The sequence below is a fragment of the Phaseolus vulgaris genome, chromosome 8, assembly GCF_000499845.2.
Source record: "Phaseolus vulgaris cultivar G19833 chromosome 8, P. vulgaris v2.0, whole genome shotgun sequence".
NCBI lineage: Eukaryota > Viridiplantae > Streptophyta > Magnoliopsida > Fabales > Fabaceae > Phaseolus > Phaseolus vulgaris.
The window spans coordinates 49,367,248-49,390,999 of NC_023752.2; the positions used below are offsets into that span (position 1 = coordinate 49,367,248).

The 23,752-nt window shown below is 34.0% G+C and overlaps 3 protein-coding genes across 3 annotated transcripts; 1 reads left to right on the forward strand and 2 right to left on the reverse strand.

Moving 5' to 3' along the window:
- Window positions 1-261: 261 nt before the first annotated feature.
- LOC137826206 (LEAF RUST 10 DISEASE-RESISTANCE LOCUS RECEPTOR-LIKE PROTEIN KINASE-like 2.4) lies at window positions 262-10,673 on the reverse strand. Its single transcript, XM_068632091.1, has 4 exons — window positions 9,130-10,673; window positions 8,783-8,821; window positions 8,400-8,423; window positions 262-1,593 (listed from the first exon to the last, which is right to left on the reverse strand). Exons 1-4 carry the CDS (start codon window positions 9,947-9,949, stop codon window positions 380-382), a joined length of 2,097 nt encoding a protein of 698 aa, XP_068488192.1. The 5' UTR covers window positions 9,950-10,673; the 3' UTR covers window positions 262-379.
- A 5,551-nt stretch (window positions 10,674-16,224) lies between these two features.
- On the reverse strand, window positions 16,225-20,743 carry LOC137827002 (LEAF RUST 10 DISEASE-RESISTANCE LOCUS RECEPTOR-LIKE PROTEIN KINASE-like 2.1). The gene is made up of 4 exons (XM_068633173.1): window positions 19,768-20,743; window positions 19,385-19,423; window positions 18,562-18,585; window positions 16,225-17,540 (listed from the first exon to the last, which is right to left on the reverse strand). The coding sequence occupies exons 1-4, from the start codon at window positions 20,591-20,593 to the stop codon at window positions 16,327-16,329; spliced, it is 2,103 nt and encodes a 700-aa protein (XP_068489274.1). The 5' UTR covers window positions 20,594-20,743; the 3' UTR covers window positions 16,225-16,326.
- A 437-nt stretch (window positions 20,744-21,180) lies between these two features.
- On the forward strand, window positions 21,181-23,338 carry LOC137827087 (rust resistance kinase Lr10-like). The gene is made up of 2 exons (XM_068633300.1): window positions 21,181-21,986; window positions 22,063-23,338. Exons 1-2 carry the CDS (start codon window positions 21,245-21,247, stop codon window positions 23,148-23,150), a joined length of 1,830 nt encoding a protein of 609 aa, XP_068489401.1. The 5' UTR covers window positions 21,181-21,244; the 3' UTR covers window positions 23,151-23,338.
- The last annotated feature ends 414 nt before the right edge of the window (window positions 23,339-23,752 follow it).

Here is a 23,752-nt window from a genome sequence, read left to right on the forward strand (position 1 = left end):
CTATTCAGAAGTTAATTGTCTGCACATGATATTTTCCCGAGAACAAATACAACACGATAACATTATTTTCACAATCCAATTCGTACCATTATAAAAAAAACAACAATTTAGCATAATAGTACAACCGTGATAATAAAATGAAGAAGCAATAAAAACATCACGATTTTTCTCCTTCTTAAATATGTGAAAATATATCATATTAAAGTATAAATTTGAAGAAATTTAAAATTTGTTAACACATATTTTAAACTTCAAAATATAGAAGCAAGGAAGGGTAATACATACAAATCACATATTATAGATGAGAAAATGTTCAACAAAGTAAGGTGGATGAAAATAAATAACCATTCTACATAATCAAATGTTATTCTCTATTGCATTAATCAATTTCCAAAGAATAACTAGAAGAACAAGTAAATTCAGTTGCTATTGTTTGTTTAGAGTTTTCTGTCGCATCATATGGATATAAAGAAAAATTTGGAGGGATTTCCAATTTTTCAATGTCTCCTTCAAGCATTTCCACTACTTTGTTCATGGAGGGACGATCATCTGGATTCATTTGTATACACCAAAATGCAACTATGATCATCTTCTTTACTATTTTCTTTTCCTCCTCTGTGAAATCTCCCATTTCTTCCATTTCTATATCTTTCTCTTCTCTAATGTAATCATAAATCCAAGAGGGAAAATAAATTTGGCTTGAATGCTCTACATGGGAATTTAAGTTTTTCCTCCTGCTTGCCATCTCCATTAAAAGCATTCCAAAACTATAAACATCAGACTTATAGGATATTCTCCCAATATTTTTATAAAACAATTCTGGAGCCATGTATCCAATTGTTCCTCCTACTGTTGTCATGGTGACAATGCTATTATCTATCGGATATAACTTTGCCAATCCAAAATCAGAGACCTTTGGAATGAATTTATCATCAAGTAGAATATTATGGGGTTTTATATCAAAATGCAAAATTTGCATCTCACATCCATGGTGGAGATAAGCAATCCCACGAGCTACCCCAATTGCTATATTGTATATTTTGTCATAGCCAAATTCTATACTTTTATCTTTAGAAAATATAATTTTATCAAGAGATCCATTGGACATGAATTCATAAACAAGAGCATGTTTCGAACCTTCAACACAAAATCCAATTAATTGTACTACATTTTGATGATGTATTCTTCCAATGGTAGCAACTTCACTAATAAAGTCATGTCCTCTTCCTTTTGTTTTACTTAACATTTTTATAGCCACACAAGATCCACTAGACAACTTTCCCTTAAACACAGAGCCATAGCCTCCTTCACCCAATTTTTCCTTGAAACCGTTCACCATCTTCTTGATTTCCTTGTATGAGTATCTAATAGGCATCAAGTAATTATGTTCTAGATAATTTTCTATATTTTCATATATTGACAAATGCCTTTTCCTCCATTTGTATACCAAAAGCACAATAAGTAATGTCATCCCAAAAAAAAATCTAGCTGCCAAGAAAAATGGTAAAACATAGTGTCCTATGATAAAGGATACCATATCAAAGTAGTCAATTGCATCAAATCTTAGGTTTCCTTGTATTGTGCCCAACAGTACTGAAAATTAAATCAGAAATATAATTATATAAAGAATTATTAAGAATGAGATACGTAAGTGTAATGAAATATATGAATCTAATTCTTCTATTTGTCTACTAAAGTGAGTGAGGAGAGTGCATGCTAAAATATAACCTATGATATTAACAAATAAATAAAAAAGAAACTATATGAACATTTTAATTAATTTTGTAGTGTGTTATATGACTATTTGATTTTGTCATAATTTCAATGTTGAATTTTAATCAATTCTAAAGTGCACGATTCTAAGAGAGTGAAATGTGTTAGAGAGAGTTAGAGAGAGAGGGAGATGACAAATTTCTCGTTTTTCTTTTCTGACATGTGGAAATTTTTTCAAAGATGGGGCAGAGTGCTCAACGTTTTTATGCCTAGAAGATTAGATGCGAGAATCAAACGTTTTGGGTTTGTTAGGTTCCAATGTGTAAAGGATGTGGAGGTTCTGGAACGAAGGCTTGATTCAGTGTGGATTGGTTTATGGAAGGCTCAAGTCAATAAACCGAGGTACGAAAGGAGGGAGGTTCATATGAAAGAACGGGTTTCTTGGAAGTGTTCATCTGCTCTGAGGAAATTTTTGTATCAAAAGGTACAATTTCAAGGCGTCGACACTAAGGCGACCAAAAGCGGGAGTGTAAGCTATGCACAAGCGGTCAAGAATGGAGGCACGTCTGTTTCTCAAGAAGATATGGGTAAGGAGGATGTGGGTCAGGAGTCTCGAGTGCCTTTTTTCTTTGTTAAGTCAGAAGTTCCAAAATGGTTGGAACACAGTTATGTCGGGAGGTTATCTAAAGCGTCCGATATAAGGGTGGTGCAGGAGAGCTTTATTATGGGAGGTCTTAACTTTGTGCGCGTCTTGCTTTCCAGTTATACGGAGGGCTCGATAGAAAATATTTTAGAAGAACATAAGGAATGGTTGGACGACATTTTCGACTCAATTGTTCCTTGGGTTGAGTCCTTTGAGGTTACGAAAAAACTCGTGTGGATTCGCTGTAGAGGGATTCCTTTAAAGTTTTTGGAATACCCATTGCTTTGAGCTCGTAGGATCTCTGGTAGGGACACTTTTGGAAGTAGATGAAGAAACTGTCTCACGGGAGGTGTTGGAATATGCCAGATTCCATATCAGGATTCCGGAAGGGGCAAAGATTAACTTGGCTAAAGACGTGAAAATTAATGGTATTGTTTACCAAGTCGCTTATGAAGAAGAAAGTTGTTCAAATATCTCTCAGGTTGAGTGCGCTCATTGTAGGTGGGGTAGCGCGTCGGAGGAGGAATCGCAGCTGGGTAGGGAGGGCAGTGTAGGAGATGATTGTTATGCCTCGGATCGTTCTGAAGATGGCGGAGGGGGCGGTGCTTTGAGCAGGAAGGAAGAGTCCGCGCATTTTTCGACATCGGTGGAAGGGAGAGAAAAGGTTGGCGCATGTGTGGGTGTAACTATGGAGAATAATCATGCAAACAACTTTTTTAATCATCCATTGGGAAGTTTAGGCGGCTCTTGGGAAAAGAAGGAGAGAAATTCTGAAGTAATTAAAGAGTTAGGTGTTGAGGTATTTAAGGAGTTAGGTGATACAATATTTAATGAGATGCCCAAAAGTCTGGAGGGGTCCATAGGGGGTGATGCGGACTGCATTGGGGTGTGACCAGAAGATTCAATCTGTGTTGGGCCTGCCTTGGCCCACTCTCGTGAAGCAAGTTGGGTGAGTGAAACGTTGGGCTTAGGCCTTTCTCCAGACTGGGAAAATTTGGTTGGTATCGCAATTAGGGTTCCTATGGATGGCGACAGGTTGGGAGATAGCGACACAGAGGGGTTGCCGACACTCTGGACAACGAAGGCGGCGTAGGCGTTGATGTTGGCAGCGGAGACGTCGACGACGACAACGTTGTTCTCGGTGACGGGGAGGGTTTTGATGGCCGCTCTGGTGTTGACGGCTCTTCCCCTTGGATTGCGGTTCCCTCCTCCGCAAGTGTGGTGGTGCGCGATATGGAAGCGGAAGCGACATCGCTGCCGCCGTAGGGAGGCGCAGTTGATGTCGTTGCTGGCCGTGGGGAGCAAGGTGGTAGCGACATGGGTTTGGCAACGCCACTGGATAGAAAGTCGTGCGGTGACGCCGACGACAAAGGGGCACAACACGTCGACGTGGAGCAGGCAAAGGCAGTCGGATGGGGCTTGGAAAGGGTGGCAGATCAAATGTGCGATGAAATAGGGCCTCTTTCCAAGTAAAACGTAAGGCTCTTTTAGCCTAAAGGAAGCTAGACAGGTGTGTGGGTTTGGTTGGCCTTAACCTCAAACCTTTTCTGGGTAAAATTATCACGTCCTCAATACGAAGAAAGGTTTCGTCTAATTCCTCGGCGGACTCAGGGACAGAGAGTAGTAATCCTTTTATCTCTGAAAGTGCTCTTAAAAATTGCAATAGGCTGTTTTGGATGAAAAATGAAACGTCAGATTCTAGTAAGATATGGAATAACGGGAAGGAGATGGGTTTTTTGGTTTACGGAGAACAAAATGAGGTTCTCCATTCATTGAAGGATATAGAAGACCGGGATTCTAGGAGAAGGAAGGAGATTAAGATAATTAGCATGAATATTAGGGGGTTAGGGCTAGTGTCAAAAGAATATATCTAAAAGAGTTAATTCAGGTGGAACAAGTAGGTATGGTTTGTTTGCAGGAGAGAAAGTGTTATGAGTTCAGAGAGGAGAATTGTTTTCGTTTGTGGGGGCTCTAATGATATCAGTTGGGTTGAAAATGGAGTGAGTGATAACGTTGGTGGGAATATTACAATGTGGAGAAAGAGTAACTTTCAGTTGTTGAGATCCTTTAACGGGAAATATTTTTCGGTTATTGAAGGGGTTTAGAAGGTTGGAGCTAGAGTGCAAGTAATAATTGTGAATGTTTATTGTCAGGGGTCACTAAAGGATAAAAAGGTATTATGAGATGAGATTTGTGAAATGACGGAGAATCAGTCAAACTGAGTATGGTGTGTTGTTGGGGACTTTAACGTTGTTTGGATGAAGGAGGAAAGAAAGAGTTTGGTTTCCACGTCAGATTACAGCAGGGAAAGCAGGGAATTCAATAATTTTATCGAAAGGTCTGAATTGTTGGATATCCCGATGGTTGGCAGGAAATTCACCTGGTATAAACCAAACGACACAGTAAAAAGCAGGATTGATAGGGTGTTGGTTTCCAAGGAATGGCTGGATATTTGACCAAATAGTAAACAGTATGTCTCTAGCAGATCGGTATCAGATCATTGTGCTTTGGTAATTAAAGATGTTTGTTCTGATTGGGGACCGAAACAATTTAAAAGCTTAGATGTCTGGCAGAAAGATGGCAGGTTCAAAGATTTTGTACGAAACAAGTGGATCAATTATGAAGTGCATGGAAGAGGGTTGTTTGTTTTTAAGGAAAAATAGAAGTTGCTGAAACAAGAATTAAGAGTCTGGAACCGTGATGTATTCGGGAATGTCATTAACATTGGGAAAGAACTAAAAGAGAAGATTCAATTTTTTGGATGATCGGGATGATGAAGATACACTTGACGAGACTGGTAGGGGGGAGAGGAGGAGTTTGTTTGCCGAACATAGCAAACATTTGTTCAAGCAAGAAGCTTTGTATTTTCAGAAAGCTCGTCAAAAGTGGCTACAACAAGGGGACTTAAACACTAAGTATTTTCATTCTTCTGTTGCGTGGAGAAGGGTAAGGAACAACTTCAATGGTATGCCTATTGATGGCCAGTGGTGTGAGGACAAGGATGTGGTTAAAGATAAAGTCAGGGATTTCTTCAAAAAAAAGATTTGAAGATGTTTTTGGGCCTCAGGTTAGGTCGGATAATGTTTGTTTTAACTCTATTTCGGAATCAGATAATGAGATGTTGGTTGGTCCTTTTTCTGAAGAGGAGGTTAAGAACGCGATTTGGAGCTGTGACAGTTCGACGAGTCCTGGCCCAGATGGTTTTAATTTCAGTTTCATTAAACATAATTGGGAGGTGATTAAGAAGGATATTCTTTTGGCTGTTGAGGATTTTGCTTGCTCTGGTTCTTGGTCTAGGGGATCAAATGCTTCCTTTATTTGTTTGATTCCTAAGTCTGATAACTCTCGGTCGCTTGGGGATTTCAAACCTATCTCTTTGGTTGGCTATTTGTACAAGATTGTTTCTAAACTTCTTTCCCTAAGGTTGAAAAAGGTGCTAAGTGAGATCATTGATTCAAGACAATCAACTTTTCTCGAAGGTCGGGGTTTATTGGACAATGTTCTCGTCGCAAATGAGGTGCTTGAGGAGGCCAAGAGAGCAAAGAAGAGTTGTATTTTCTTCAAGGTTGATTACGAGAAAGCCTATGATTTAGTGAAGTGGGAGTTTATTTACTACATGTTAGGAAGGCTTGGTTTCTGTGATAAGTGGATCCCTTGGATTAGATCTTGCCTTGAATCCGCATCGAAATCAGTTCTTGTTAACGGAAGTCCAACAAAAGAATTTTCCCCGTCAAAGGGTTTGAGGCAGGGTGATCCTCTCGCACCTTTCCTGTTTCTGATTGTGGCAGAAGGTCTGGCCGGAGTTTCTAGGAATGCTGAGTCGCTAGGAATGATAGACAGTTTGGAAGTAGGGGGTAAGAAGGTTAGAGTTAATATGTTGCAATACGCAGATGATACTCTTTTCTTTTGTCATGTGAACTCTAAAAGTGTGTTCAATGTTAAGGCAATGTTAAATTGCTTTGAGCTTGCTTCGGGTTTGAAGGTGAATTTTTTGAAAAGCAGAATTGGTGGAGTAGGGTCGATGCGTTTTCTATTCGGGGTTTTGCAGCAATTCTTAATTGTGATACTATGAAAGTTCCTTTTAAATATTTGGGTTTGTCAGTTGGTGGTTGTCACAAGAGGGAAGCTTTTTGGGATGGTGTGTTGGATAGAATCAGCTCCAGACTGGGGAGATGGAAAGGTAGGATTTTGTCTATGGCTGGAAGGATTTTGTCTTATCAAGTCAGTTCTTTCGTCTATTCCCTTGTTCTATATGTCGATGTTTAGGTTACTTGCAGGAGTGATGAAGAAGATTGAGGGTATTCAGAGGAACTTTCTTTTGGGATGGGGTTCCGAGGGGAGGAAGATCGCTTAGGTTTCTTGGAAAAAGGTCTGTGAGACGAAGGGAGAGGGAGGACTCGGTGTGATCAATGTCAAGGATTTCAATTTGGCTTTGCTCAGTAAATGGATTTGGCGGTTGGGGTCTAATGAAGGGGGTTTGTAGGAGGAGGTTCTAGAATCTAAATATGGCAGCTGGAGGAATTTGAAAGAGGACAAAGGTGGCTATTATGATTCCCTTTGGTGGAAAGATTTGAGAAGGATCTAACATCTTGAGAAGTGGGACAACAATTTCGGAGATTGTTTAAAATGGGAGGTTGGTAACGGAAAGAATATTAGGTTCTGGGAAGACCAGTGGACTAGTAATAAGGATTTGAAGTCTATTTTCCCAAGGCTTTTTTTGTTATTCACTAAGAAAGAAGCGTTGTTGGATAATTGTGGTTACAAGACAAATTTTGGGTGGGAGTGGTCTTTGGGGTGGAGAAGAAATCTTTTTGATTGGGAGCAAGTACAACTAAAGAAGCTCCTTGAGGAAGTGCACAACTTGTGCCCTGTCTTGGAGAAAGCTGACAGGTGGATTTGGATAAAAGATTTAAGTCACGGGTTCTCTGTTAGTTATGCTTATATGATTCTAAGAGGTGGTAGAGGATAGGAGTGGTCTGGGTTGTTTAATTTCTTTTGGAGGATTAGGGCTTTGCCCTCGGCCCAGTTGACCGCGTGGAGAGTGCTGGGAAATAAGATTGCAACCAAGGTTAATTTACTCAGACGCAGGGTTGCGGTTAGAAATAGTTTGTGCAGTTTTTGCGGGGAAAAAGAGGAGGAATATTTTCATTTGTTTTTCTACTGTAGGTTATCTTCGTTGACGTGGAACCTTTGTTTTGCGTGGTTAGGTATTACGACAGTTGTTCCTTTTCATGCTTTTTCACACTTTTTGTAGTTTAGGTTGAGTAATGCTCCGGAGTCGGTAAATCTTGGCTTGGGTAATATTTGGATAGCAATGGTCAGTGAAATATGGCATCATAGAAATAAGATAGTTTTTAATGAGGGAGTTCTAGACTTGTCTAAAAAAATTTCTCTGCCTCAGTTGAAGGTTTGGGCTTGGCTCACATCTAAATTTCCCTCAACTAGTTTTTCATTTTTTGATTGGTATCTTGCCCCTTTGGTTTGTTTGTATTCGCTTTAGTGGGATGTCGGAGGAAGTTTTTGTCAAGTTTTGTCAGGTTATGTCAGGAGCTGCTCTGTTTTTTAGATGGTTCAAAGGTGTTTTGCAGTTAGGCTGCTCATACCTTTTTGTATAAGGGTTGAATCACCCTGAAGTGGTCCTTGTGTATATATATTCTTGATTGCTGATAAAAAAAGTGAGTGAAATGTAGTTTTTTAATATTCAAAGTTTTTTATTAGGTGAAATGGTAGAGACACTAATGTAAAAGACTCATTTACGACAATACAATTACAACGCCTTTACATATAGACATTGTCCTTAAAAAAGTAGTAATATTTTTAAATTAAATTGGTGTAAAACAACAGTTATTAATAAAGCTGTCGTTTTCCATTAAACGCTTTTGTGTAAAACGGCGGCTAAGACTAGTAGTCATCATTTTACATAAAAGCGTTTTGTCTAAAATCATGGCTTTAGATCATAATCTAAATTACCTTCTACAATGATATAGTAAAAAACTGGTATATAACAAATATTATTTCTAGCATAAAGAAGAGAGGAACTCACTGAAGAAAACATTCTCCAAAAAATCTGCAAGAAAAATATGATTGAATGAGTAAATAGCGTGAAAAATTGTTTGGTCAGGAAATTAATTAGCATCACATATAATAAGTAATATATTTGTTAAAATAAAACAGAAATGTGGTTTGTAAAATTTGATACTAACATTTGTTGGCAATAACATTAAAGGAGAAGTAATTTTGCTTTTAACTTATATCAATAAATTTGAAAGAGGAGACAAATACAAATCCATAAATATGATGTTTGAATATTCAATTATATATCTTTAGAGTTAATTAATTATATAAAAGTATATAATTGAATATTGAAACATCAAAATCAATTCATGTTATGATGCACAAAGCACAGGTAATTTAAGAGACGCTTACATGCTGGATAAGGTAGCAGCTGTGACCATATCCCTCTACCTGAAAATAAAAGAAAATATGATTTTCAGAATTCCTTTTACCACTCCGAGACCAAGAATACTGCATAATGCCATAAAGGTTATACCCATTAACAATTTTCAATTATTATTATTATTATTTGAATTAATAGAATTGCTTGGACATATCTCAAATTAGTTTTAGCAAAAGACAGATGATACATATTGGTGATAATTGGTAAATATAATGAAAATTGAAGAAATATAAACATTGACAAAGAAACTAAAGGAGATATATAAGGTTTCCTGTAATTAAAAATATTAATTTAAGTTGAATTTGAATTCCTTTACCACACCGAACTAGCCGTATTCCAAATATATCTGGGCATAAGAGCGCGCATTGAAGGTTAAGGCTGGAAGTGTTGAAAGAGCACACGTCATAAGGTGACTCTTGACATTGATCGTCACAGGCAAATTGCAACCACGACATCTCAAATCCATAAAGTAGCGCTCTGTTCATATCAGTGTAGGAAGATTCGTCCAAACCCCACCAAGACGTCGGAGACACCAGCTTTACACCACAACCAACTTCAAGTTCCGCTGCTGTTATGTCACCACCGATGGCATAAATGTGGCCTTTCGACTGCCACTTCACACACGGAGCAGCATTCACGTACTTATTCTTCTCACTCACTGGATGGCTACAATTCAAGTAAATTATGTGCTTCCAAAGACTCTTCTCGTAATTACTCAATTCATCAGAGATTTGGTATTGAGAGGTTAGGTATGGAGCCACGGCATGACCATGATAAGCATCAGTGAAATTGGATTTAGACAAGAAATAGCGAGGAAGGGAGGAGCAACTTGGTTCTTCAACTCCCGGGTCAACCACTCGGATTGTGAAATTATGGTAGTTGATTGCCTGCACATGATATTTTCCCGAGAACAAATACAGCACGGTAACATTATTTTCACAATCCAGTTCGTACCTGCTGTCGCCGCAGTGTATTGGATCACGTTTCAATCTGAATGGCCGACTTATGTTTGTGATTTTCCCGCAAGAAGAAGTGGGGCAATCCATAGTTTTCTCTCGCTCATGCGTAGCACATATTTGTTGGACTACAAACAGCAAGAACATCACCAATAACACCATCTCTCTCCACATGACCATGGTTGGAGGCTTTGGATTAAGTCTTCGACCATGGGATTGTTTGTTTGGCAATATTTAAAATTTCAATTGCAGGCTTAGATTTTTTACCAGGAAGCTCTCTATCTGGATTTCTACACTTACGATGAAATTAACAAATATAATAAAAACTGCAGTGCGATTCCATATGGATCACACTTTTTCCCTTTAAGAAAGTTGTGCAATAACATTTAAAAGTTAACAAACGCGGACTTGGATTGACTTTGACCGTGATTCCTCTCCGAATTCCTAGATTGAAGGCAACAAACAAAAATATAAAAATCGTGTAAACATAAAGGAAAATCCGTGGTCTGTGTCTTTCCTGCCTGTAATCACGTTCTTTACCCAAAAGAAAACCAACCACTGCAGTAGTGCCCTTCCAAGTTGATACAATATTGATCACGTTGTCCGCATGTACAGTATTTTTCTCTTTCAAAAGTTTTGCGATGATATTTAAAAGTTAAAACGCGGACTTACGCTGACTTTCACCGCAGTTTCTCTCTGGATTCCTGAACTGAATGTAATAGACAAAAAATTGTTAACTGTGTAAACATATATTGAAAACGCTACGAGTCTGGTTCTCAAACATAAGCTTCTTATTGCAGAAGAAAACAAACTCTTGCACTTGAGACTTAAGATGGCAACCTTTACGTAATTGAATTCACATCTTACATAACCCTTTTGAGCCAGAAACTTTTGTTATTAGTATTGCACTATATTTTCCTAAACATTGGCATATTTAAGAAAGAAGAATATAGATGCAATATATAAAAAATGGAATGGTTAGTTGTTTTAAAGTTTAAATATTTGAGTTGGTTGGAAATAGAAAGAATTTATTTCTATTATTCTTAAAAAAAGTTTATGTTGAAATTATGAATAAGTAGAAATAAAATGAGGAAAAGTGTTGAATATAAAGAAAATGGTGATTAGATAGCACATATGTACTTTAATATGATTGTAGGTATGTTCTTCTTCTTTTAAATGTTCATTTTGTTATCTGAAAAATCAATATATTTTGGAAACCCAAACTCATTATAACCCTCTAAAAGATCTTAAGATTCATGTTTTTTTAATATGATTGTGATGAAAAGATGAAATGAAAAGCAACTGTTATTTGTTAGGATCTAGTGAAAATAGAGAGAAACACTTACCTTGAGAATATAAGAAGAAATTCCTTGATGAATTTTCATTTTATTGTTTTGGTTTTATCTTAGAAGTTGATTGTATCTATATCTTTCTATATTTAAAATTGGAAGCACCATAAGTTTCTAATTCAATATGTTGACAAATGTCATTTTTCAGTAATATTTCTTATTAAAAGATAAGCACTTATGGTTTTTTATTGATAAAATAGATATAATTCAATCCTTAATTTAGGAATTTAAAGCTTTTTACATATTTTGTGATTATAAGATGAATGAGAATGATTTATTTCCAAATTTATGTTAATTTCGAAATTCTAGGGGAAAATGGAGATGAAAGGGCTAAAGGAGAATGAACAAGATGAAAAGGAAAAGTTGAAACATTGGAAACTCGCTCAAAACTCGTCCAAGCAAGTTTACTTCAGAGGAACTCGCCCAAGCGAGTCCACCCTAGTGAAGTTGGGCATTTTCTCGTCAAACTCACTTAAGCAAGTAATAACTCGCTTAAGCGAGATGTCACTTAGCCCAAGTCCAACTGGGTTTAATAGGAAGCATGAGGCATAACCCTAGACATCATTTGGGATAATAGAAAGAGATAGAAAACCCTAGAGGAGGTAGCCATCAAGGAGAAACATCTTGGATTTTCTTTTCTTGCTTTCCATGCTTGTAATGACCAACATGAGTGTATAATTCTTCCCTTTGAGATTGAGATTAATCTATTTAAACTTTTATGTGTTGAGGTTATATTTATCTGTAATATTTCATTTATTGATTGATAATTGGTATTATCATTTTATTCTCAAAAGCTTGAATTATTCATGATTTTGATCCTTAGATTTCACTCGAAAGTACTTCTAAAAATATGACCTAAATGATAATGTTTAACATATTTGAATGCTAGGAATAGATTTGAAATGTTAATTGTTTTATAACATATGTTCGTAATGATAAGGAGTTTTTATAAATATGCGAGGAATTGATATTTAGGAGATTGTCTTAATAATTTTGAATACGAGTAATCGATATAAATAATTTTTATATGTGCATAAATATCAATCAAGACTGAATATTATAATCTTTTGTAAAAATACAGACAAGTGATAAGGATCAACCCCAATCCCACTTTTTCCAATTGAATCACACAAATCTTTTACTTTGCTTTGTTTACATTCTTGAAATTTTATCATACAGAACAAACTTTCCAACAAAATTTTACATATTATTTTCTATTTACACTAGTGCATAAATTTTAAAAGATCCCGACTATTTTTTATTTAAGACTATGGCTTTATAGCCACATTTGTTGTACACGTAGTCGTAAATACAAGAGATAAGAATGTGGCTAAATAGCCGCCTTCTTAAATACCATTAATAAATGCGGTTATGGTAAATAACTGCATTCTTATTTAATTTTATGCAGTTATTTACCCTAGCCGCATTTATAAATGGTATTTAAGAAGACAACTATTTAGCTGCAATCTTAAATATCATTTATAAATGCGGCTATAGTAAATAACTGCATTCTTATTTAATTTTTTTTTATAAAAAATTAAAACTCTAAACCCTAAACCCTAAGGCAACAACGACAGAGGCAGTAGCAACAAAGCAATGGTGACCTTCATCAATACAAGAAAACAAACAAATAAGAGAAACAAAACAAATATATAAACCAATGGTGAAAAAGAAAGAGAGCTCGAAACGTACTTAAAATAGCACAAAGAAGACAATGAAGGGTCGCAGAAGACGAGAGGAAGCACGAGAGCAAAAACATAAGAGAAAACGAAGCGTAAGAGAACCCTTCGTCAATGCAAGAAAACAAACAAATAAATGAAACGAAAAAAATTTATAAACCATTGACGAAGAAGAAAGAGAGTTGATCGAAACGAACTTACAATGGCACGAGAACACACCAGAGCAGAAACAGAGAGAAAAGGCGAAGTGCCAAGAAGAAAGAAACTATGAAAGCGTAAGTGACACGCTTCAGAATTAGGGTAAAAAGTGATTTAAGAAGGCGATTATTTGTAATAGCAGCATCAAGCGCTTGATTTAAGAATGCGGCTATTTGTAATAGTCACATCTTAAATCAAAGCGCTTGATTTAAGAATGTGGCTATTACAAATAGCTGCCTTCTTAAATCAAGTTAATTTCAAAAATGTCACCGTGTTTTGAAAGACAACGTCTAACCCTAAAATCACATTAAATAATGGGTCATTTTTTAAACTTTTGTACTAGTGTTAGTGAATATTATACTTGAGAATTCAATTGTTCTTTGTAGATTCGATATTCGTTTTTATGGATAAATTTATTACTTCTGACATGGTATATTTATCGTAAAATAGTCATCAACGTACAACTTCAATGAAGATAATCTCTGTAAGTGAAGAAGTATAACTTTTTTCAAGGTTGCTTATACTTTTGTAAACTTTTAGTAATCAAATCTTTGATTGAGATTTGTTTACTTTGAATGTGCAAATCAAGTGGTTCTTTATTTTTTTCATAAAACAAAGAAAATTATATTTGATTTGTTTGCGTTGAAGAGAACTTAATCATGGTTATTGATTGATATTCTCATACTTATAGAGTAGAATTTTCTTCTTGTTACTGTTTTTACTCACTTTTCTTTTAAATTATGTTTCTAGCTATTTCATTTGTTTCAATTTAGATTTAATACATGGTTAATGCAATTCTAGTTTCAGTTTTCAACTATACACTATTGTTTTCTTATTTTCGTCAATTTTCTTTTTGAGTTAGTTTGTTGTAATTCTACTTTTTAGTTTCTTGTTTCTTTCATATGCGCATTTCATTTTAACTTCTTAATATGGTTTCAGTTGCAGTATCAATCATATAGTTTTTCAATTTTTTAGAATTGGTAGTTAATTAAGTATTTCAATTAATTCAATTTGTTAGGTTTTACATTTTTTCCAGTTATTTTTGTAATTACATTATTTCAATTTTGCTTTTCAATTCTAGTAATTTTATTTCATTCCTTCAATTCTTGCTGTTACATTCCTGTTATGCACTCCTCAATTTACATTTCAACAATTCAATTTCCTTACAATTTCATTTTTTTGTCTTATTGATTTTCCATACACTACAGTGGTTATCAAAGACAACTTACACAGTCAGATCAACATATAAGAGATTAAGAAGTGGTAATAGAGATTGTTTCTAGAAGATAAAGGCATTACCAACAACCCAACACTTTGCAAGACAATTATTAATTAATAAAGTGGCGACACTGAATAATCTACAAAGAAGGAGTGTGGACGTAAGATGTCAAGCATCCTTCGTGTTTGCTATTAATGATGAAAATTTTGAAGCTCACTTAATTTTCATCTGTGAGGTTGGGGATCGGTTTTGTATACCACACTAGGATAGATGTGCATTTCTGTTAATTTGAACACCCTGCAATTAGTTATAAGGATAACAGAGTATGGAATAACATTATCTTTAGGAATTTGAGAGTTGATTAAGAGGAAATCTTTGTTCGAGCACAAGTCAAATAATGAGCCTGGATTACAAATAGATATTTAAATACAAAAAATTCTCATATTTTGATTGGTGTATGAGTCCATTAACATGTGTATAAGACTTAGAAAAAATGTATGTAATGTCATTTGAGGGATTCAAGGTTGGAAAAGCCTTAATGAAGATCAATTGCTTTAATTTACTCATGTTAGTTTCTATATGACACTAGAAGAAAATCGCGAATTATATATAGATTATTACGCACGGATCAAAATCCGTATATAAAGTTAACATTATATACGGATTTTTACATACATATTTTATTATTCCGTATGCAAATAGATATTACACGGATTTTTTTCGTATGTAATTTTGGCACCATGAAGCGAAAATTAAATTATGTATGTAAATAGGTATTACATTTGGATTTTTCTGTATGTAAATGACAGATAATTACATACTGGCTATATCAATATGTAACTTTGGCACCATGAAGCGGAAACCAAGTTTCATCAGTGATCAAAGAAACTTTAACCACTACACCAGACAATTTTTTTTGTATTATTATGATTTTTATTATACTTATTATTAATAATATAATTTTTATTATTATTATTATTATAATTTTTATTATTATTATAATTTTTATTATTATTATTAATATAATAATAATAATTATTATTAATATAATTTTTATAATTATTATTAATAATAATAAGTATAAATTATATTAATAATATGTATAATAAAAATCATAATATGACCAAAGAACTTGTCTGATCTAGTGGTGATTTTGGTTTTTCTTGTAGTGTGAGTAGTTTCTCTACTAAAGAACTTTGAGTTGTATGATCTACAAGTATATTGTTAGTATTTTGAATAACTAACGATTAAATTTGAACTGCTTTTAGGACATACAAATCTGGTTTGGGCCTATAAAGTAACAATTCTCAAACTATAAGGTCGATAGTCTTTTATTTATTTTTAATGCAGATAATGTATCCAACCAACAAACTCATATGAATGTTTACAAGTATGGGCAAACACAAGGAAAAATATGAGGAATGGCATATGGCTACAGGGGAGCATAAAGAAACAAGACATTGGAAGTAGTTACTGCAATTTTTATCAAGTATCAAGAAATCTTAATTGAAGGATATTTGTTGTTGTGATGTTGTTTGTATGAACATAAGATCCTGTTTGTTATCACATGACTGTCATCACAACGAACAACGACTGGTCATATATGTAGGAATTTTGCTAGATATTATGATGCTTTTATATGCTTATATGTGTAGTTTTGGATGGTTTAATTCTTCTTATGAGTGTTTAGGTTGTTACCTATGGTTTTATGGTATGGTCATTGGTGAGTATTTAGTTACCTTTTGTAAATATTTTAGACTTTTGTATATGCTTGAATAGCCCAAGTACTCCATTCATCTATATATTATTTTTTTTATAAAAAAACAACGATTTAGCATAATAGTACAACTCCTGATAATAAAATGAAGAAGCAATAAAAACATCACGATTTCTCTCCTTCTTAAATATGTGAATATGATTACTCAGATTAAAGTATAAATTTGAACTAATTTAAAATTTGATAACACATATTTTAAACTTCAAAATATAAAAGCAAGGAAGGGTAATACATACAAGTCACATATTATAGATTAGATGAGAAAATGTTCAACAAAGTAAGGTGGATAAAAATAAATAACCATTCTACATAATCAAATGTTATTCTCTATTCCATTAATCAATATCCAAAGAATAACTAGAAGAACAAGTAAATTCAGTTGCTATTGTTTGTTTAGAGTATTCTGTCGCTTCATATGGATATAAAGAAAAATTGGGAGGGATTTTCAATTTTTCAATGTCTCCTTCAAGCATTTCCACTACTTTGTTCATGGAGGGACGATCATCTGGATTCATTTGTATACACCAAAATGCAACTATGATCATCTTCTTTACTATTTTCTTTTCCTCCTCTGTGAAATTTCCCATTTCTTCCATTTCTATATCTTTCTCTTCTCTAATGTAATCATAAATCCAAGAGGGAAAATAAATTTGGCTTGAATGCTCTACATGGGAATTTAAGTTTTTCCTCCTACTTGCCATCTCCATTAAAAGCATTCCAAAACTATAAACATCAGACTTATAGGATATTCTTCCAATATTTTTATAAAACAATTCTGGAGCCATGTATCCAATTGTTCCTCCTACTGTTGTCATGGTGACAATGCTATTATCTATCGGATATAACTTTGCCAATCCAAAATCAGAGACCTTTGGAATGAATTTATCATCAAGTAGAATATTATGGGGTTTTATATCAAAATGCAAAATTTGCATCTCACATCCATGGTGGAGATAAGCAATCCCTCGAGCTACCCCAATTGCTATATTGTATATTTTGTCATAGCCAAACTCTATACTTTTATCTTTAGAAAAGATAATTTTATCAAGAGATCCATTAGACATGAATTCATAAACAAGAGCATGTCTCGAACCTTCAACACAAAATCCAATTAATTGTACTACATTTTGATGATGTATTCTTCCAATGGTAGCAACTTCACTAATAAAGTCATGTCCTCTTCCTTTTGTTTTACTTAACATTTTTATTGCCACACAAGATCCACTAGACAACTTTCCCTTAAACACAGAGCCATAGCCTCCTTCACCCAATTTTTCCTTGAAACCTTTCATCATCTTCTTGATTTCCTTGTATGAGTATCTAATAGGCATCAAATTATTATGTTCTAAATAATTTTCAATATTTTCATATATTGACAAATGCCTTTTCCTCCATTTGTATACCATAAGCACAATAAGTAATGTCACCCCAAACAGAAATCTAACTGCCAAGAAAAATGGTAAAATATAGCGTCCTATGATAAACGATACCGGATCAAAGTAGTAATTTGCACCAAATCCTAGGTTTCCTTGTATTGTGTCCAACAGTACTGAAAATTAAATCAGAAATATAATTATATAAAGAATTATTAAGAATGAAATACGTAAGTGTAATGAAATATATGAATCTAATTCTTCAATTTGTCTACTAAAGTGAGTGAGGAGAGTGCATGTTAAAAGATAACGTATGATATTAACAAATAAATAAAAAAGAAACTATATGAACATTTTAATTAATTTTAAAGTGTGTTATATGACTCACTACAAGAAAAATCATGAACTAGAAACCCAATTTTAGATACCAAAATAATTAGTTGCAATTGTAACTAAATTAGAGATCATTTTAGAAACTAAAAAAAAAAATTGGTTTCTAAATTAGTTTCTATTATTGTTAAATAGTTTCTAAATTGGTATCTAATTAGCCAAGGTTTTTGCTACCAAATTTAGAAACTAAATAATTGGTAGTTAAAACCTTGGTTGTTAATTAGATACCAATTTAGAAACAACTTAACAATAATATAAACTAATTTAAAAACCAATTTTTTTTTAGTTTCTAAAATTGTCTCTAATTTAGTTACTATTGCAACTAATTATTTGGTATCTAAAAATTGATTTTTATTTCATGATTTTCTTGGAGTGACTATTTGATATTTTCATAATTTTCAATGTTGAATTTTAATCAATTCTAAAGTGCACGATTCTAAGAGAGTGAAATCTAATTTTTTAATATTCAAATTTTTTATTAAGTAAAATGGTAGAGACACAAGTGAAAAAGACCCATTTACGACAATACAATTACAACATTTTACGGATAGATGTTGTCCTTAAAAATGTGGTAATAGTTTTGAAATTAAATTTGTGTAAAACGGTGGTTATTAGTAAAACTATCATTTTATATGAAACATTTTTGTGTAAAACGGAGACTAAGACTAGTAGTCATCATTTTACATAAAAGCGTTTTTTATAAAATGACGGCTTTAGATCATAGTCTAAATTACCTTATACAATGATATAGTAAAAAATGGCATATAACAAATATTATTTATAACATAAAGAAGGAGACAAACTCACCGAAGAAAACACTCTCCAAAAAATCTGCAAGAAAAATATGACAGAATGAGTAAATAGCGTGAAAAATTGTTTAGTCAGGAAATTAATTAACATCACATATAATAAGTAATATATTTGTTAAAATAAAACAGAAATTTGTAAAATTTGATACTAACATTAGTTGGCAATAACATTAACTTATATCAATAAATTTAGTTTTAATGTTACTATATATTTGGGTAGGTTGTTTCAGGTTTAAGAGTAAAGATTAAAAACAATTTAAATATTTTTTTATTGGAGTGTTATAAAGATAAGACCGTAATACAGCTAAATTCCAAAGCAAATAGTATTTCGAAGATAAAATAATTAATTTAATAATAATATCTCAATAGACTTATGGTTATGTACTAAATTAATTTTTAGCAGTAAAAATTAAAATATAATTCATTTTTTTGTTGAATAAAGGGTTAAAAATAAAATGTTATCTCTATTTTAGGTAACAACTTCATATTTTACATATATTTGTTAAATTAGGTTAACATGATACTACAAAGTCATTGTTTAAAAATTGTGAGAAATGCGAGTGATTATACTAATTTATATTAAATATATTTTCCCGTATACAAAACATTTTGAAAGAAGGGACAGATGTAGATGCACTATTATCGAAAAATAACATATGCTTAGAAATGTTTTATTACATGATTAATAAATATGAAATTATATATATCTTTAGTTAATAAATTATGTAAAAGTATATAGTTGAATATTGAAACATAAAAATCAATTCATGTTATGATGCACATAACCAAAGCGCAGGTAATTTAAGAGACGCAATCCTTACATTGTAGATAAGTTAGCAGCTGTGACGATATCCCAGTACCTGAAAATGAAAGAAAATATGATTTTCAGAATTCTTTTTACCACTCCGAGACGAAGAGTACTGCATAATGCCATAAAGGTAATACCCATTAACAAGTTTTAAAAATTATTATTATTATTTAATACTTTTAATGACTATAGTTATATTTTTCTAAGTTAATGTAAGCATAAAAAGTAATTTAATTAATAGAATTGCTCGGAAATGTCTCAAATTGGTAAATATGTATAGTTATGATGTATAATGAAAATTGAAGAAATATAAACATTGAGAAAGAAATTAAAGGAGATATATAAGGTTTCCTGTAATTAAAAATATTAATTTAATTTGAATTTGAATTCCTTTACCACAGGGAACTAGCAGTCGTCCGAATAACATATCGTCGCAGAGCGAGCATTTAAGCTTAGGGATGGAAGAGTTGAAATAGCAGTCGCCATGAGTTGAGTTTGGACATAGATAATCACAGGCGAAATGCAACCACGACATCTCAAATCCATAAAGTAACGCTGTGTTCATATCAGTGTAGGAAGATTCATTTGCGTCCAAACCCCCCCAAGACGTCGGAGATACCAGCTTTACACCACAACCAACTTCAAGTTCCGCTGCTGTTATGTCACCACCGATGGCATACATGTAGCCTTTCGACTGCCACTTCACACACGGAGCAGTATTCACGTACTTATTCTTCTCACTCACTGGATGGCTACAATTCAAGTAAATTATGTGCTTCCAAAGACTCTTCTCGTAATTACCCAATTCATCAGAGAATTGGTTTTGGGTGCTTCGGTATGGAGCCATGGCGGCACCATGATAAGCATCAGTGAAATTGGATTCAGACAAGAAATAGCGAGGAAGGGAGGAGCAACTTGGTTCTTCAACTCCCGGATCAACCACTCGGATTGTGAAATTATGGTAGTTGATTGCCTCAACATGATATTTTCCCGAGTACAAATTCAATACCGCAACATTATTTTCACAATCCAGTTCGTACCTGCTGTCGCCGCAATGTACTGGATCACGTTTCAATCTGAATGGCCGACTTATGTTTGTGATTTTCCCGCAGGAAGAAGTGGGACAATCCATAGCATGCTCTTGCTCATTAGTAGTACATACTTGTTCGACTACAAACAGCAAGAAGATCACCAATAACACCATCTCTCTCCATATGACCATGGTTGTAGGCTTGTGATTAAGACTTAGACCATGAGATTGTTTGTGTGGCAATATTTAAAATTACAAACGCAGGCTTAGATTTTTGACCAAGAAGCTCTCTATCTGGATTTCTACACTTGCGATGAAATTAACAAATATAAAAACTGCAGTGCGATTCCATATGGATCACACCTTTTCCATTTAAAAAAGTTGTGCAATAACATTTAAAAGTTAAAACACGGACTTAGACTGACTTTGACCGTGATTCCTCTCCAAATTCCTAGATTGAAGGCAATAAACAAAAATATAAAAATCGTGTAAACATAAAGCAAAATCCATGACCTGTGTCTTTCCTGTCTGTCATCACGTTGTTTTCCCAAAAGAAAACAAACCACTGCAATAGTGCCCTTCCAAGTTTATTTCATATTGATCACGTTTGTCCGCAGGTACAGTATTTTTCTCTTTCAAAAGTTTTGCGATGATATTTAATGTTAAAAACGCGGACTTACGCTGACTTTCACTGCAATTTCTTTCTGGATTCCTGAACTGAATGTAATAGACAAAAATTTGTTAACCGTGTAAACATATATTGAAAACGCTCCGAGTCTGGTTCTCAAACATAAGCTTCTTATTGCAGTAGAAAACAAACTCTTGCACTGTTTCAGACTTAAGATGGCAAAGCCTAGTCTACTGTGTCTCCATGCTTATGGCATATTGATCACAATAATGCTATTCCTAAAGCTCATTCTTATCAAAGGTAGCAGCGATCATAACGAGTGCAGGGAGTTGTCTTGTGGGCCAAACCGAACACCTATTAGATTTCCCTTCCAACTCGTCAAGGGGACGCATGAATGTGCTCATCCTGGGTTTTGTCTGTATTGTACTCAAGAAAACAACACCATGCTTCTCCTCCCTACCATTAAATTCCACGTCATAAACATAGACTACGAAAATCGGCAAATTTCCTTGAAAGACCCGAAGAATTGCCTTCCAAAATATTTTCTAAACCACAACAATTCTTTTAATCATTATTACTTTACCGGAAGCGGCGTAAGCTTCTTTGACTGTTCTTCACTTGGGTATAGACATCTCAGAAATCAATATGGAAACTACCAAGATATGATCTCCTGTCCGATATACGCTACTGATTCTCAAGCAAGTATCTTGGAATGGGACCTGACATTCTGTTCTAAGATATCCGATGTCACTGCACCAGTCTCGGCAATCGAGATGCAGCAGAATGAGTTCATGTTGACATGGTCCAAACCAGCTTGTTCTGCGTGCGAAGCTGAAGGCAAAAGATGTAAATGGAAGAACAACAGCACCGAAGTTATCGAATGTTTGGATTGCTCTGACCACAAGGGCCTCCATAAAAGAATCACAAATTTCAGATCTTTTATTTTTTCCAGTACAGGTGAGACCAGATTCTTCCACACAACTTCACTTAACTTTTTCATTTCTCTCACTCTTTTTAATGAAGTCTGTTACAGTTATCGTAGGTTCAATTGTTTTTGGCCTGCTGGGAATTATGGCTTTTAAGATTTTCCGCTATTTTAGAGAGAAGGAAGAAGACCAAGCAAGAGTGGACAAGTTCTTAGAGGATTACAAAGCTGAAAAGCCTACGAGATTTACATACGCCGATGTCAAGAGAATCACCGATGGTTTTAAAGAAAAACTAGGGGAAGGAGCCCATGGAGCTGTTTTCAAAGGCAAACTTTCGAATGAGATTCTCGTGGCTGTGAAGATCATCAATAATACTGAAGGAGATGGGAATGAGTTCATCAACGAAGTTGGAATTATGGGAAAAATCCACCACATTCACGTGGTTCGTTTGCTAGGCTTTTGCGCCGAAGGAATCCATCGTGCTCTTGTCTACAATTTGTTTCCAAAGGGTTCACTACAAAGCTTCATATTTCCACCCGATGACAAGGAGCATTTCCTTGGGTGGGAGAAGATGCAACACATTGCTCTTGGTATAGCTAAAGGGATTGAGTATCTCCATCAAGGTTGTAATCATCCCATTATTCACTTTGACATCAATCCTCGGAATGTGTTACTTGATGACAACTTCACTCCAAAGATTTCTGATTTTGGATTAGCCAAATTGTGTTTCAAGAATCCAAGTTTGGTGTCCATGACAGCTGCTAGGGGAACCTTGGGATACATGGCACCGGAAGTTTTCTCCAGGAACTTCGGAAATGTATCCTACAAGTCTGATATTTACAGTTATGGAATGTTGTTGCTAGAAATGGTTGGAGGAAGGAAGAATGTAGACATGTCATCCTCAGAAAATATCCATGTTCTGTACCCAGATTGGATCCATAATCTTGTTGATGGAGACATACGTATCCATATTGAGTATGAAGGTGATGTTAAAATTGCGAAGAAGCTAGCCATTGTTGGACTTTGGTGCATTCAGTGGCAGCCAGTGAACCGTCCATCCATAAAATCTGTCATACAAATGCTAGAAACTAAAGAGGAACACCAGTTAACTGTGCCTCCTAATCCATTTCATTCAACGACTTCAACTCTCACTTCAGCAAGAAGACCTTTGGAGTTGGAAGCAATTCAAGAGTGATGAGTGAGAGAATAGTTCTGACTGTTAGACTAACAAAGATGTGTTTTATTGATTTATTCTCATCGGAAGATCCATGATTTGTTGAAACTTTTTGCTTGTAGATTTTAATATGGGATTTTTTTAGCTTTTCGGTGCAGTTGCAAAATTTTCAGTGTAAAGTTTGCTTTTCCTAATGTGTTAGTTTATATTTGATTGTGGTTTTGGTTTTTTATTATTATTCTTATTGATATTATTATTATTATTAATAATAACAATAATTATAATAATATTATTAATTATAATATTAATTAGAATAATAATAATATTAATAATATCAATAAATAATAATAATAGTAATCATTTTAATATTAATAATAATTACAATAATATTAATAATAATAATAATACTAGCAGTAATAATTATAATAATAATATTCATAATAATTTTAATAATAATAATGTTAATTTTAATATTAATACTAATTTTAATAATAATGTTAATATTAATAGTATATTATAATAATATTCATTCAACTTAATTAGTGTTCTATATCTATTTTCATATTCTTACAATCTCAATTTATTCTAGTCAAATATGTTCATGAATAATATAAATATTTATC

Excerpts from the sequence above, each read along its gene's own strand:
- LOC137827002 (XM_068633173.1), bottom strand. The coding sequence starts at position 20,593 with ATGGTCATATGGAGAGAGATGGTGTTATTGGTGATCTTCTTGCTGTTT. Across the intron at positions 18,586-19,384 it reads GCTGCTAACTTATCTACAAT|ATTTTTTGGAGAGTGTTTTC; the intron begins GTAAGGATTGCG and ends TTTTTCTTGCAG. Across the intron at positions 17,541-18,561 it reads TTTGGAGAGTGTTTTCTTCG|TACTGTTGGACACAATACAA; the intron begins GTGAGTTTGTCT and ends TTTAATTTTCAG.
- LOC137827087 (XM_068633300.1), top strand. The coding sequence starts at position 21,245 with ATGGCAAAGCCTAGTCTACTGTGTCTCCATGCTTATGGCATATTGATC. Across the intron at positions 21,987-22,062 it reads TTTTATTTTTTCCAGTACAG|TTATCGTAGGTTCAATTGTT; the intron begins GTGAGACCAGAT and ends AGTCTGTTACAG.
- LOC137826206 (XM_068632091.1), bottom strand. The coding sequence starts at position 9,949 with ATGGTCATGTGGAGAGAGATGGTGTTATTGGTGATGTTCTTGCTGTTT. Across the intron at positions 8,424-8,782 it reads GCTGCTACCTTATCCAGCAT|ATTTTTTGGAGAATGTTTTC; the intron begins GTAAGCGTCTCT and ends TTTTTCTTGCAG. Across the intron at positions 1,594-8,399 it reads TTTGGAGAATGTTTTCTTCA|TACTGTTGGGCACAATACAA; the intron begins GTGAGTTCCTCT and ends TTTAATTTTCAG.